We start from the raw sequence: 11,221 nt of genomic DNA, 5'->3' as shown, positions 1-11,221 counted from the left end.
GCATACAGAGCGAGGTCCAGAATAGTCTCCAAAGCTACACAGAGAAACTCTGTCTCGAAAAAACCAAAATAAAAACAAAAAAGAAAGAAACTAGATACTGAAAGGTCAATATTGTGTAGTTCCATTTTGTAGGATGTTCTTGGGAGAAGCTGTTTAGTCAATAGTGCGAAAAGTCAGGGAGCATACATCAAAAGGAAGGCATCAATTGGCAGAGGACCCACAAAGATCTCCATTTGGCTACTAAGTGCTTCCTTGTCCCCCCCACCACTGCCCACACACACTCAGTACCGCTTTGAACTCACAACCTTCAAGCACTCTACCACTAAGGTACACCATCTGTGTGGTGGTCTCATAGATGTGGACATCAGATTTTCACCTTAATTAACAGAATGTGATTCTGTGAACATCCATGGCAGGCTTTCCAAATACTATTTGCTGAGGAGTCGTTCCAAATACCATGGCTTCTAGGAAGACACTGGTTCCTGGGTAGCTAGCTCCTCAGGGACCTCCAATTTCTGCCTTTCTTTGGGAGAGATGGCTTTTCACCCAGTCCCAAACACGCCTGAGGGTAATCTCTCAATAGCAGCTTCAACTGCGTGCAACTGCCCCGGGGAGATGGGCTGCGTAGCGCCAGTCCCCGCGGGTTTCCAGCTGAAATTAGTTATGCCTTTCCATGCCCAGCCCCAGTAAAACAGGGTCTGGGATATCTGTGCCTCAGCCTTGCCAGTGAAGCCAGTGCCTAATGGCTGTCTTGGGAAGGATCAGAGTTGCCCCATAGGTTCGTTACGTGTTTTTCAGATGGGTCCGTGTGGGTCCTAGAGATGCATCTGGGGTAAACGCGAGGACAATCGGCACCCTTGAAGGGCCAGCACATTATCGTTGGTGCCGCGAGAGAAACGCGCCGCGCGGCCCCTTTAAGACACGCCAGGAATGTATCCAAACAGACCGTGCGCGCGGCGCACGTGACTCACAGCTGATTTCCGGCCCCGCCCCCTTCCCCGGCCCGCGCCGCCCGAGAGTCAGTTCGCTGCGGCCCGCGGTCCCCAGTCTCGGCGCGCGCGATGGCGCATGCGGCCCCGCCGAGCGCGCTGGAGCAGGGCGGCCCCATCCGCGTGGAACACGACCGCCAACGCCGCCAGTTCTCCGTGCGCCTCAACGGTACCGCGCTGCCTTTGTTTGCGCGCGCGCGCGCGGGCGGGCGGGACGGGGCGGGACCTGCGGGCGGACGGATCCCGGGGCGGGAGGGTTCCCGAACCCCGACAGGCACCGCCAGAGCGCGCCCGCCCGGGCAGCCCGCACCTGCTAGCGCTGCCGCCGGTTTCCGGCACCGCGGACGGAGGGCTGCCACCCTGGATCCCAGAGAGCAGGTCGCTGGTTGGCCTGCCGCCCCTCCGGGTGTTCGGTTGCTTCCTGCCGCCCTGGAGGAGCCTGCGCGGGCCTGGGGCATAACCCAGGGAACTTGTGGCCTGGAGGAGGAGGTGGGTAGGTGGCTCTGAGATGTTAGCCAACTTACCCAGTCGATGTGTGTCTCGGACTCTTGGGATCTGCAGTGGGGAAAGCTGTAGTGAACACTGTTTTGGCTGGGCAGTGAGGATGAGATACTGTGGCAGTAAAGGTTCAGAATGACACATTTGGTGCACAGCAAGCTCTGATAAACATAGGTAAATGGCTACTTTTTAAACCAGGCAGCTAGCTAGGTCAAGGCCTCATCTTCTGTAGCGTTTGTACCAGCAGACCAACACTCTTCCCATTGATACTAGGGGTTGGAAGTGATTGTGAAATACGGGACTTTGAGTTCTTTGTAGCCCACCCCTCCCAGCTGGGCCCCCTGGGCACGTCCGTGACTTAACTTAGAGGCCACTGCGCCAGTTTTGAAGGGACGCACTTGTGTGAAGTCGGCCATTAAGTTGTACAGCAGCGAAGGTACTGAGCAGCCTGTCCTGACTTACTGAGCCAGCCTCCTGTGACCGACCGCACTGGCACTTGGTCACAAGCAGAAGAGGCCTGGTCTCCCATTTGTGCCACCTAACTACAGTGGAGGCAGCTGTTACTTCCTGTGTTGTGACATTCTGCCCCACATTACACATGAGTAAACTGAGGCAGGAGCTCAGGAAGTGACTTGCCCAGTCTTAACAAGACCAGAGTCATATTCAAATCTGGGCCCAGCTGCCTCTATGCCATGCCTTTTTCCTAGAGAAACAAGTCCTGTCGTCATGCTGGTGGTGGCTCAGCTGGCGGTGACACTTGGCCCTGGTCACTTAAGGTTTTTTTCAGCTTGAGGTTTTTTATCTGAGGTTTTTTTCAGAACCTCTTTTCTGAAGTTTTCTGAGTTCCAGGGGGGGCTGTGATTCTCCAGATGACTCCGGAGGCCTATTAGATCCACAAAGAGAAAAGTGGGGAACCCTCGGCTGCTTCTTCCTTTCTCTCCCAAATGGGTCCAGTCAAGAGGATACACTCCAGTGATGGCTGTGAGCAGACTATAGTTTTAAAATGAACCCTTCTGGAACCTGCTGCCCTGTTGCTAACCTCAAATGCCCTAGGGAGACAGGGTGGCTAGAGGCGGGCAGCCCCACCTCCGCTCCTACTGCAGAGCCTGCGCCAACCAGGATTCATTCCACTCGTGTTTACTGAGTACCTGCTGTTTACCGGCACTCTTAAGATGCCCAGGATTTGTGGGCCTGACAGTCTAGAGGGGGAGATGGGTCTCAGATAAATTACATAATACCTTATAAAACAAAGGCATCTGAGAGAAGTGACACTGGGACAGGGCTGTCCTTTAGCATCAGGTTCCAAGCAGGTGTCTTTAAAAGACCTGGAAGGGGCAAGAAGGCACCTAAGAGGGCACCATGTGCAAACAGCAGCTGAGAGCAAAGGCCCTGTGGTGCCCATTGTGTATTCAGAGCAGCCGGGAGCAGTGCATGGATAGAGCAGCCTGGCAGGCACGGTGAGCCTGAGAGTTCACGGGGACGGATAGTATAGCACGGAAATGTTAACTTGTGTGACTTGGGCCCTGAGCACTGTGGGTTCCTGAAAATGCCCTGAAAAGAGGACAGGTGACATGGACCAAGAGCCCTGAGGCTGGGCTGGTGGAGAGCATACTATGGGGCATGGTAATGGGTGCTCGGAGCTGGCTACCACACTAGTCCAAGCCCTGTGAGCAGGGGTGGGAAGAAATGTCTTAAGTCCTGAGCAGATGTGACAGGAAGCATGGAGAGAGCCTGCTGACAGGAAAATGTGAGAGAAGACTGGAACTCGGGTATATGTGACCCCTGGATGGAAGTTCTGAAACGCGGGCTGTGCGGCCACTGTTGAATCGGTGAGAGACCAAGGCACGACTGGTGGACAGCTAGTCCAGAATGGAACCTCAGGTTGTCTGCTGAGGGCTGTCATCTAAAGGTTGGAGGAGGTTAGCTCAGGCCCCAGCCTCCAGCCCCTTCCTTGCCTTCTCTTTCTTACCTTTATGTGTTTTAAAGATTGTGTGTGTGTGTGTGTGTGTGTGTGCGTGTGCGCGCGCGCGCGCATACATGACATGTATTCCAGTGTCTGTAGAGGTCAAAAGAGGGCATCAGATCCTGCAGCTGGAGTTACAGGCAGGTGGGAGCTTCCAGACATGCGTGCTAGGAACTGAGAGTCCTCTGTAAGAGCAGAAAGCCCTCTTAGTTAGCTGAGCCAGCTTTCTAGCCTCTGGGACAGCTACTTGTTGCAAGAAGGCTCACTCAGATCCCTCTCAGAATCTCTCTACGCCCTGCTTTGCAAGTGGGAAGACAGGATTAGAACTGAGCCCAGCTGGTTCCTCCAGTTCCTGGGTGCCTAGGACTGTCCCCAACATGCTTGCCTGAGGTCTGGGGCATTCGGAGCCTAGCCTAGACTGAGTCTGTGTCACCACTAATCCAGGTAGTAGGACCACTTGTCCACTGCATGAGTGTTGGGAGTTGTTATAGCTGGCAGTGCCCCGTGTGCATTCTGTCCCATGACGGTGGGCAGACAGGAGAAGCCCCTAATGAAGGAACACCTAGAATAAGAAGGTGGGAAGCCCTGGGTGTAGATGTGGCAAGTGGGAAGATCAGCAAGCAGCTAACCAAACACTTAGTGGCTGTTGTAGGGAGGGACTACAGTTAGGGTGTGGCTGGAGCCTGCTGGCACATCTGAAAGCAAGCCCATGTACTTCTGCAGGCCTTAAGCAGACACCTGCTGGGGACTTACATGGCTGTTCTCTGGGGATCCCGCTAAAGGCATAGGGGCTAGGCCTTGGGGCTGCCATATGCCACTAGTCAGCCTCCAGTCTCAGAATGCATCTGGTAGGAAGAAGCAGGTTTTTGACAGATATTTCCTGGGTGTCTACCCTGGGGATTATGAGGACAAGGTGGTGACTGTCCTGACCACCAGACACCAAAGGCCTAGGCAGAGAGAGAATCACTCTGATATCCCAGGGTTGCTCATAGGCTAAGTAGGCTCCATGGGATTGCGAGCAGGAAGAGACTGAAGACACTAGCAAGTTTGCAAGAACTCAGTCCTGCCCCCCAAAACTGCTGGGAGCATAAGCTGGTCTTTTGTTGGCCCTAGGGTCTCCATCACCTGGTTCCCTACACTGCCTGTCCCTTACGCACTCAGGCCAGCCACTCTGGCTTCCTTGTCATTCTGAGCATCATGAGGACTTTGCTTCTGCTGCACTCACTACCTGGACTTCTCACACCAAAGGGTCCTGTGTCCCTCACTCCTTCAGGTCTTTTGCACAAGAGCCAGATATTCTTTTTTTTTGGGGGGGGTGGGGGTCAAGACAGGGTTTCTTTGTATAGTTTTGGTGCCTGTCCTGGGTCTCTCTCTGTAGACCAGGCTGGCCTCAAACTCACAGAGATCTGCCTGGCTCTGCCTCCCAAGTGCTGGGATTAAAGGCGTGTGTCACACACCACCAGGCAAGCCAGCTATCCTCTTTCTGATAACAGTCCCCACCCTGCCTCCTACCCCTTCTCTGCTCTCTGCCAATCTCCTGAGAATCCTGTCATTTGTGTCTCCCTACTAAAATGTGAAGGAGTGCTGTATCGGTTTTGTTCTCTGCCTGTCTTCTCACCTAGTTCTCCAAACACTGCCAGAACACAGTGCAAGGTCAGGACAGATGGGCGGATCTCCCGGGAACCAGGTCAGTCCTACAATAGCTTCTCTCTGCACTCCCATCTCTGATGAGCTTGATTGACCCCAGCAAGTGCAGAATCAGACCTGGGTCCCATGTCTTGCAGCTACAGGGGGTGGCTGTGGTGGTCACGGCTGGGCCTTGGTCAGGGAATGGGCACAGCCCTAGAACAGATCAATGTAAGGAGGGAGGTTTCAGCACAGGGGAAGGCCATGGCACTTGTGGCCCTGCTGAGAGGAGCATCCTAGTCTGGAAGTGGGAAGAAGAGGAAACAAAGCACTTGAGGATGGCTGAGGTGATGCATGTCCATAATGGCAGCACTCTGGGTTCTAGGCCAGCTTGGGCTCCAGTGAGACCCTGTCTCAGAAGAAAAGACCAGAGTGGAGCTTGGAGGGTGGGTTACTGGGTTACACTCTACCTTCAGCCCCTGTGCAACTGCATAACTTGAATCTCAGGAGGTTAGCTCTGGAAATGAGCTAGTGAATCCTAGTCTTCCTCCTGGAACTTGGGGAGGCTTGAGTACACTGAGGGCAGAACCCTTGAAGGTGCCTGGCGAGTGTGTGGGATTGACTCTACTGTGCCTGCCCCTCATTTCCCTTGTGACACCTGGTACAGGCAGGGGACCCAGGCAGCATGTAGGAGCTGATTCTCTGGCACATGAAAGTTTGAACATTTAAAATGCAGCTAGTTTGGAAGTTAAAATACATGAAGGGAGCCGGACAATGGTGGCGCACACCTTTAATCCCAGCACTCGGGAGGCAGAGGCAGGTGGATCTCTGTGAGTTCAAGGCCAGCCTGGTCTACAGAGCTAGTCCAGGATAGGCTCCAAAGCTACACAGAGAAACCCTGTCTCAAAAAAAAAAAAAAAAAAAAAAGTAGAGCCAGCTGATAGACTTTGTCCTGAAGCCCTCTGGCACCCTCTGCCATGCTGGCTACCTCTCCCCGGTGCCAGCTTGAGCATCTCTTTCATACACAGGTAGTCCCTTTAAATAAAAAAGGTTGGGTTTGCCTTTGGCTTCTTTGCTCATTGAGCACACCCCAGCTGCTAGCAAGTGCTCCAAAGCTGAAACCTTTGGAAGAGTCTGGCCTCCTCTTCCCACCAGGACTAAGGCAGCTGCTGCATTGGATCTTTTGCCCTTGATTATTGTCACACAGCAGCCAGAGGGTTCTGGGGAAACCCCAAGTTACCTTCCATCCCTCTACTGAGGACCTAGTTCATGATGGCCAAGAAGGCACTGGGGGCCCTGCCCCTGTTACTTCCCGCTCCCTTGGTCCACTCTAGCTAGCCTCGCCAGCATCCTCACTGTCCCTCATAAAGGCATTGCATTCTCCTGCCTGCCTCAGCCTTTCTTTGCACAGCTGTTCCTGCTGGAGCATCTCCCCAGCCAGCTTTCTCACACCCATTCCCCTGCTGATACTTTATACACTACTTGCTTGTTTCTCTCTCCTCCCTTAGTCCTGAGGGCAGAGCCTTGTTCCTCTCTGTATACCCAGCACCTGAAAAGTGTTGGCAGCTCAATAAACATTGCCCGGATGAGTAGCTAGGCAGTCAGAGAACAGAAAAAGCTGTGATTAGGGCAACTTCCTGGGAACATTTGCCAGCAGGATTCTTGGTAGGCTGGTGAACTCTTGTGGCAGGGCTGGGAGGGTGGATAACCATTTGTGCCTGCTTTCTATGCCTGATGTTGGTGCCTTGGGCGGTGATTCAGCATGAGTCTTGGCTGGGACTGGGCAGGACTTGTTCTCGGACTGATAGTGCCTCCTTCTTCCTCCTCCACTGAAGTCATGGGTTCGTTGGGCTCTGTTGTGCCTGTGCTGGACGTAGGGAGGGGTTAGCTAAGAATGACAGCAGCAAGGGCTGTGGGTGGTTGTGTGGTGTTGGCACCACGTTCAGCCTGGTGCAGAGAATGCCCCATTGAACCCTACAGACAGCCCTCTAAGGAATGCCATCGTGCCCTCTTCTGGGGATATGGAAACTGAGGTACCTCACTGTAGTCTGGATCCAGATACTATACTTTACCCTATCCTCCACACCTGGGATTGCCAGGAATAGCTCTGAGGACCCCTGGAGTCCACACCTCAGTTGTTTGTATCCCCTGCTCCAGGATGTCATGACCGGGCTGTCCTGCTCTATGAGTATGTGGGCAAGCGGATCGTAGACCTGCAGCACACAGAGGTCCCAGATGCTTACCGTGGGCGTGGCATTGCCAAGCACCTGGCCAAGGTAGGATGGATACAGACCAGGACACAGCTGTCACCCTCCCCTTGCAGGGAAGATTGACTAGTGGCTAACTCTAGTTTGTGTCTAGACCACAGCTTCACAGGCCCGTCTGGTCAAAAGTTTGTAGTTGGCAAAGGGAGAGCTTTGAACACTGCTTATCATGCTCCTAGGCCTTCTGTAGCAGGTCTATTATTTTGAGCATAGCGTCCCCACAGCCTGCCTCCATCTTGGGACCAGGACTTGGCATGCAATACTTGTTTAGTAAGCCCTGATGATGCAAAGTGAATGAAGTGTACAAGTCAGTGGGCTCATGCCCAGGTCCTCCACCTTCACCTGCCTCTCTGAGGCACTTGAAAATCCCAGGCTGCCTGAGGACAAAGTACGGTAAAACAAAGAATGACTTCTGGGTGCAGCCACTACCCCTGTGCTTCTGGTGGAGCCCTCTGCTGGTTTCCCAGTCCCTCCCTGTGGGGCTTCCTGGGCCTCGTGCCCTTACACACAGGACTTGGCCACGAGCTGGTCGCTGTGAGTTAACCCAGTTACCAGGGAGGGAACTCAAGACACACTGACCTAGGCAAAACGGGAGAATAGCCACTTGGGGAACATGGGGAAATAACAGAAAGCTGATGGCTACCATAGACCACAATGGGCCACAGTCCCCAAGCAAGCTGCAACTTTTAACAACTGTTCTCTCTTTGCTAACCAGGCTGCCTTGGACTTCGTGGTGGAGGAAGACCTGAAGGCCCATCTCACCTGCTGGTACATCCAGAAGTACGTCAAGGAGAACCCCCTGCCACAGTACCTGGAGCGCCTACAGCCATGACCCTGGCCACTGTGTGCAGGAGTGCACCCTGTGGGCCTTCCACGTGGGCCTCAGCCAGCTCATGTGCTCTCAGGAACCTGTTCCCATGGGGACAGGCTCAGAGTTATTTTTGCAAGGACACTCATCCGCAGCCCTCATCCAGGATTCTGGGGACCAGCTGCTGGCTGAGGATGTGTGGATATCCAGAGTGGGATGAAGGGCAGGCCAAGTGGCCGAGGCCCTCCTCCTGCCAGCTGCACATCCCCTCTAGCCTGGCTACTGGGTCCCTGCTCAGATCAGCAAGAGGGTGAGGTCGAGTCCCTGGCACCACCTCCTGGAGCTGTGTCCTTTCTGCAAATGAGGAGGGTGTTCCTGGAGCCAAGAAGAACAACAGGAACCCTATGTGCCAGCTTCCCAAGGTGGGGGTGCCAAGCCTTAGCCGCTGCCAGTGCTAACCCTTTCTCTTTCTCAGACTTCTGTGCCGTGGCACAGGCAGTGGAGTGGCAGCAGAGGGCAGCCGATCCTGGTGTGTGAGAGAGCTCTGGCCCAGGCCCATCCGTGGGCATGCACACCAACACACGAGCACAGAGACAGGGCAAGTGACAGTGAACACCTTCCTCTCTTTGGTTACCCACACTGTTTGGCTTCTCGTGTGGGTTCTACAAGGAAACAAGGTCCCTGTCTGAGGGTCTGCCTTCCCGTGGATCCATCTGCTGGAGCCAGTTCCGAGGATAGTGTGGGTCTGCCGAGCAGTGCAGTCCCTTGGCCCTCTCTGGCCTTCCAGCTGCACTGCCAGGCCTTTCTTGTGGGTCACTTTGGAGAAGGGTGGGAGAGTGGCACACAAAATCCATTTTATATCTTCTCTTGTGCTCCTGGCTTCTGGTTATCTCCCCATGGCTGCTTAGGCCACTCCAGACACCTTCCTACTCTTCAGGAGTGCTGACATCTGGACCAGGAGGCCATACTTCCCGCCTGGGAATCCTTAAGCTTGGAATCCTGAGCCTCACTCACCACTGCAGTCATGGGCATGGATCCTTATGGTCCCCACCCTCAGCATCTCCCTACCTCCTGCACCCCTGGCTCTTACCCTGTTCTTGTTGCCCCTTTTCTACCCTCCTAGAATTCCAGGATAACTCAGCATACCTCCCCTGCCCTTCTCTGTCTGCCAGGGACTCTTTTCAGGGTCCAGACAAACCCTGAGCCTCTAGGAAGACATTGCTGTCAGTATTCTGCCAGCTGTGGTGGCAGTGTGTCTACAACACAATACTTGAATGAGGGTCCTGAGTCATGTGGACCCAAGAAGAGTGGCTGGGCTTCCTGAGTGGACTTGTTTCGAGTCCCTGCAGGTGGCCTGAGCAGTCTCGCTGCCTTGGCAACTTTAAAGTTCCACTGCCCGTGCCCAGAGGCTTCCCACCTTGCGGTGTAGCAATAACCATATCTCTGCCTCTTCCTCTTGGCCAATACTGCCCAACTGGGCCACTCTGGTGCTACCCCATCTGCCTTCCCACCCTACCCCCAACACTGGCTCCATGTCCCAGCTCACTCCAGGAGCCACGTGGTTAGGCACTGGTCACTCTAGGTTTGTGTTCCTTCAGTAGGTCTGTGCTGCAGTCAGATCTCACCTGGGATTTCTCTTCCTTGCCCAGTCTACACAGGCAGTAACTCATGTGCCTTTCTACTCTGAACCTGCCACCAGTAGTACCTGGGCCAAGGCTGGTCTTGGGACCTACATCCCCCTCACTTTTCTGACTTTTGAACACGTTGCATGATCCTGTTGGTAACTAATAAAAGACTGAGGCACAGCGAGGTCAGGGAGCCCCAGAGTGAAGGAATAAGGGGAAATAGATTGTGTAGGAGGCAGTCCTCCCTGGTGTCCAGCCTGTTTCTTGGTCCTCAGTACTACCTGCATAGTGGGACAGCCCCACTTGAGGGGAGTCTAGGCTCTGAAGGCTGCCATGGCCTGACTGAGGTCTCCCAGCACAATAGTGGTAATTAGCATCAGGATCCCAGCCCAGGTCTGGATAACTTTGCCATCTTCGTCCCTTCTCCTTGCCTAGGCAGCAGCTTTACAGGGATTCCTAGAAGAGGTCATGGTGCCACACTAGCCTCTGACACAAGCTGCTGCTCTTTGCCCTGAAGTTGGTCATTTGTCGATTCCTGGCCCAACATTGGTAAATAGGGAATCTGCTCATGTGAGCACCTCCTTAGTGGGACCTAACCCACAGACTTGGGTAGCTAGTGAACTGAGAAAGAGGCACAGCAGTTGCAGCTCCTTGTGGTTTACCCCCACTTTAGTTCTCATGGAAATCCCCAGAGACACCAGTTATTAGGCCTGTTTTGCAGATGAAGGGACAGGGACAGATTGAAGGGATAACCAGCCTGCAACCCACACAGCTAGACAGCCCAGGATCCAAAACTAGTCCCTGTCCCCTAGATGGTTCCTAGCTCATGTATTATGGTCAGATGTCTACTTTGGGAGACAAATGACATCAGTAATACATAGATAAAATTTTTAGCAATTCCCTTATTCCTTTGAAGGACTGAGATAGGGCTCTGTCTTGAATTATAAGGTACATGGCCAATATCCAGAAGTCTGGCTTGAGAACAGGAACACTCCCCTGGAGCACCAGGCCACTCACCTATTGTTCCTCAGATCAGGACTTGGGCTGGTTCGAGACCTCCCACAAGTCCTTTTACTCAGGGTCCTACTTCCAGCTCAATGCCCTATGTTTCATACACGAGATCCCGCGAGGCTGGCAGTTGACTTTTAACTGCAACCTCTAGGATCACATTTAGGGGTTTCAGCTGTGTCCTATGGCTTCAAGATATTAAAGATGCTTTTCTGGTTGTCAGAGTTGCTCTCTGGTTCTTTCAGTGCCTTGGGATGAAAGTTGATGGTGGTTTTTCTGTCGTCTTCAGTATTGTCCTCAGTCACTGTGCCCCAGACCAGCTGGGAAGCTCTGACTGCAGCCGCATGTGGCGGTCTTTCAGGCTTTGTTTTCAAAGCAGGTGATCACTGCAGCATTTGTGTATTAGTCTACTGAGTGATGTCACAGCAGAACCAGGATTG

General features: G+C 53.6%; 1 protein-coding gene across 1 annotated transcript; it reads left to right on the top strand.

Moving 5' to 3' along the window:
- Positions 1-967: 967 nt before the first annotated feature.
- Natd1 (N-acetyltransferase domain containing 1) lies at positions 968-11,005 on the top strand. Its single transcript, XM_036196432.1, has 3 exons — positions 968-1,158; positions 7,234-7,352; positions 8,056-11,005. Exons 1-3 carry the CDS (start codon positions 1,062-1,064, stop codon positions 8,170-8,172), a joined length of 333 nt encoding a protein of 110 aa, XP_036052325.1. The 5' UTR covers positions 968-1,061; the 3' UTR covers positions 8,173-11,005.
- Positions 11,006-11,221: the final 216 nt, after the last annotated feature.

This window comes from Onychomys torridus, chromosome 8 (assembly GCF_903995425.1).
Source record: "Onychomys torridus chromosome 8, mOncTor1.1, whole genome shotgun sequence".
Taxonomy (NCBI): domain Eukaryota; kingdom Metazoa; phylum Chordata; class Mammalia; order Rodentia; family Cricetidae; genus Onychomys; species Onychomys torridus.
This window is presented reverse-complemented; position numbering and strand designations above follow the sequence as displayed.

What these genes read in the sequence shown, in the direction of transcription:
- Natd1 (XM_036196432.1), top strand. Translation starts at nt 1,062, where the DNA reads ATGGCGCATGCGGCCCCGCCGAGCGCGCTGGAGCAGGGCGGCCCCATC. An exon ending in GTTCTCCGTGCGCCTCAACG is followed by an intron (nt 1,159 to 7,233) that starts GTACCGCGCTGC and finishes CCCCTGCTCCAG; the next exon opens with GATGTCATGACCGGGCTGTC. An exon ending in TTGCCAAGCACCTGGCCAAG is followed by an intron (nt 7,353 to 8,055) that starts GTAGGATGGATA and finishes TTTGCTAACCAG; the next exon opens with GCTGCCTTGGACTTCGTGGT.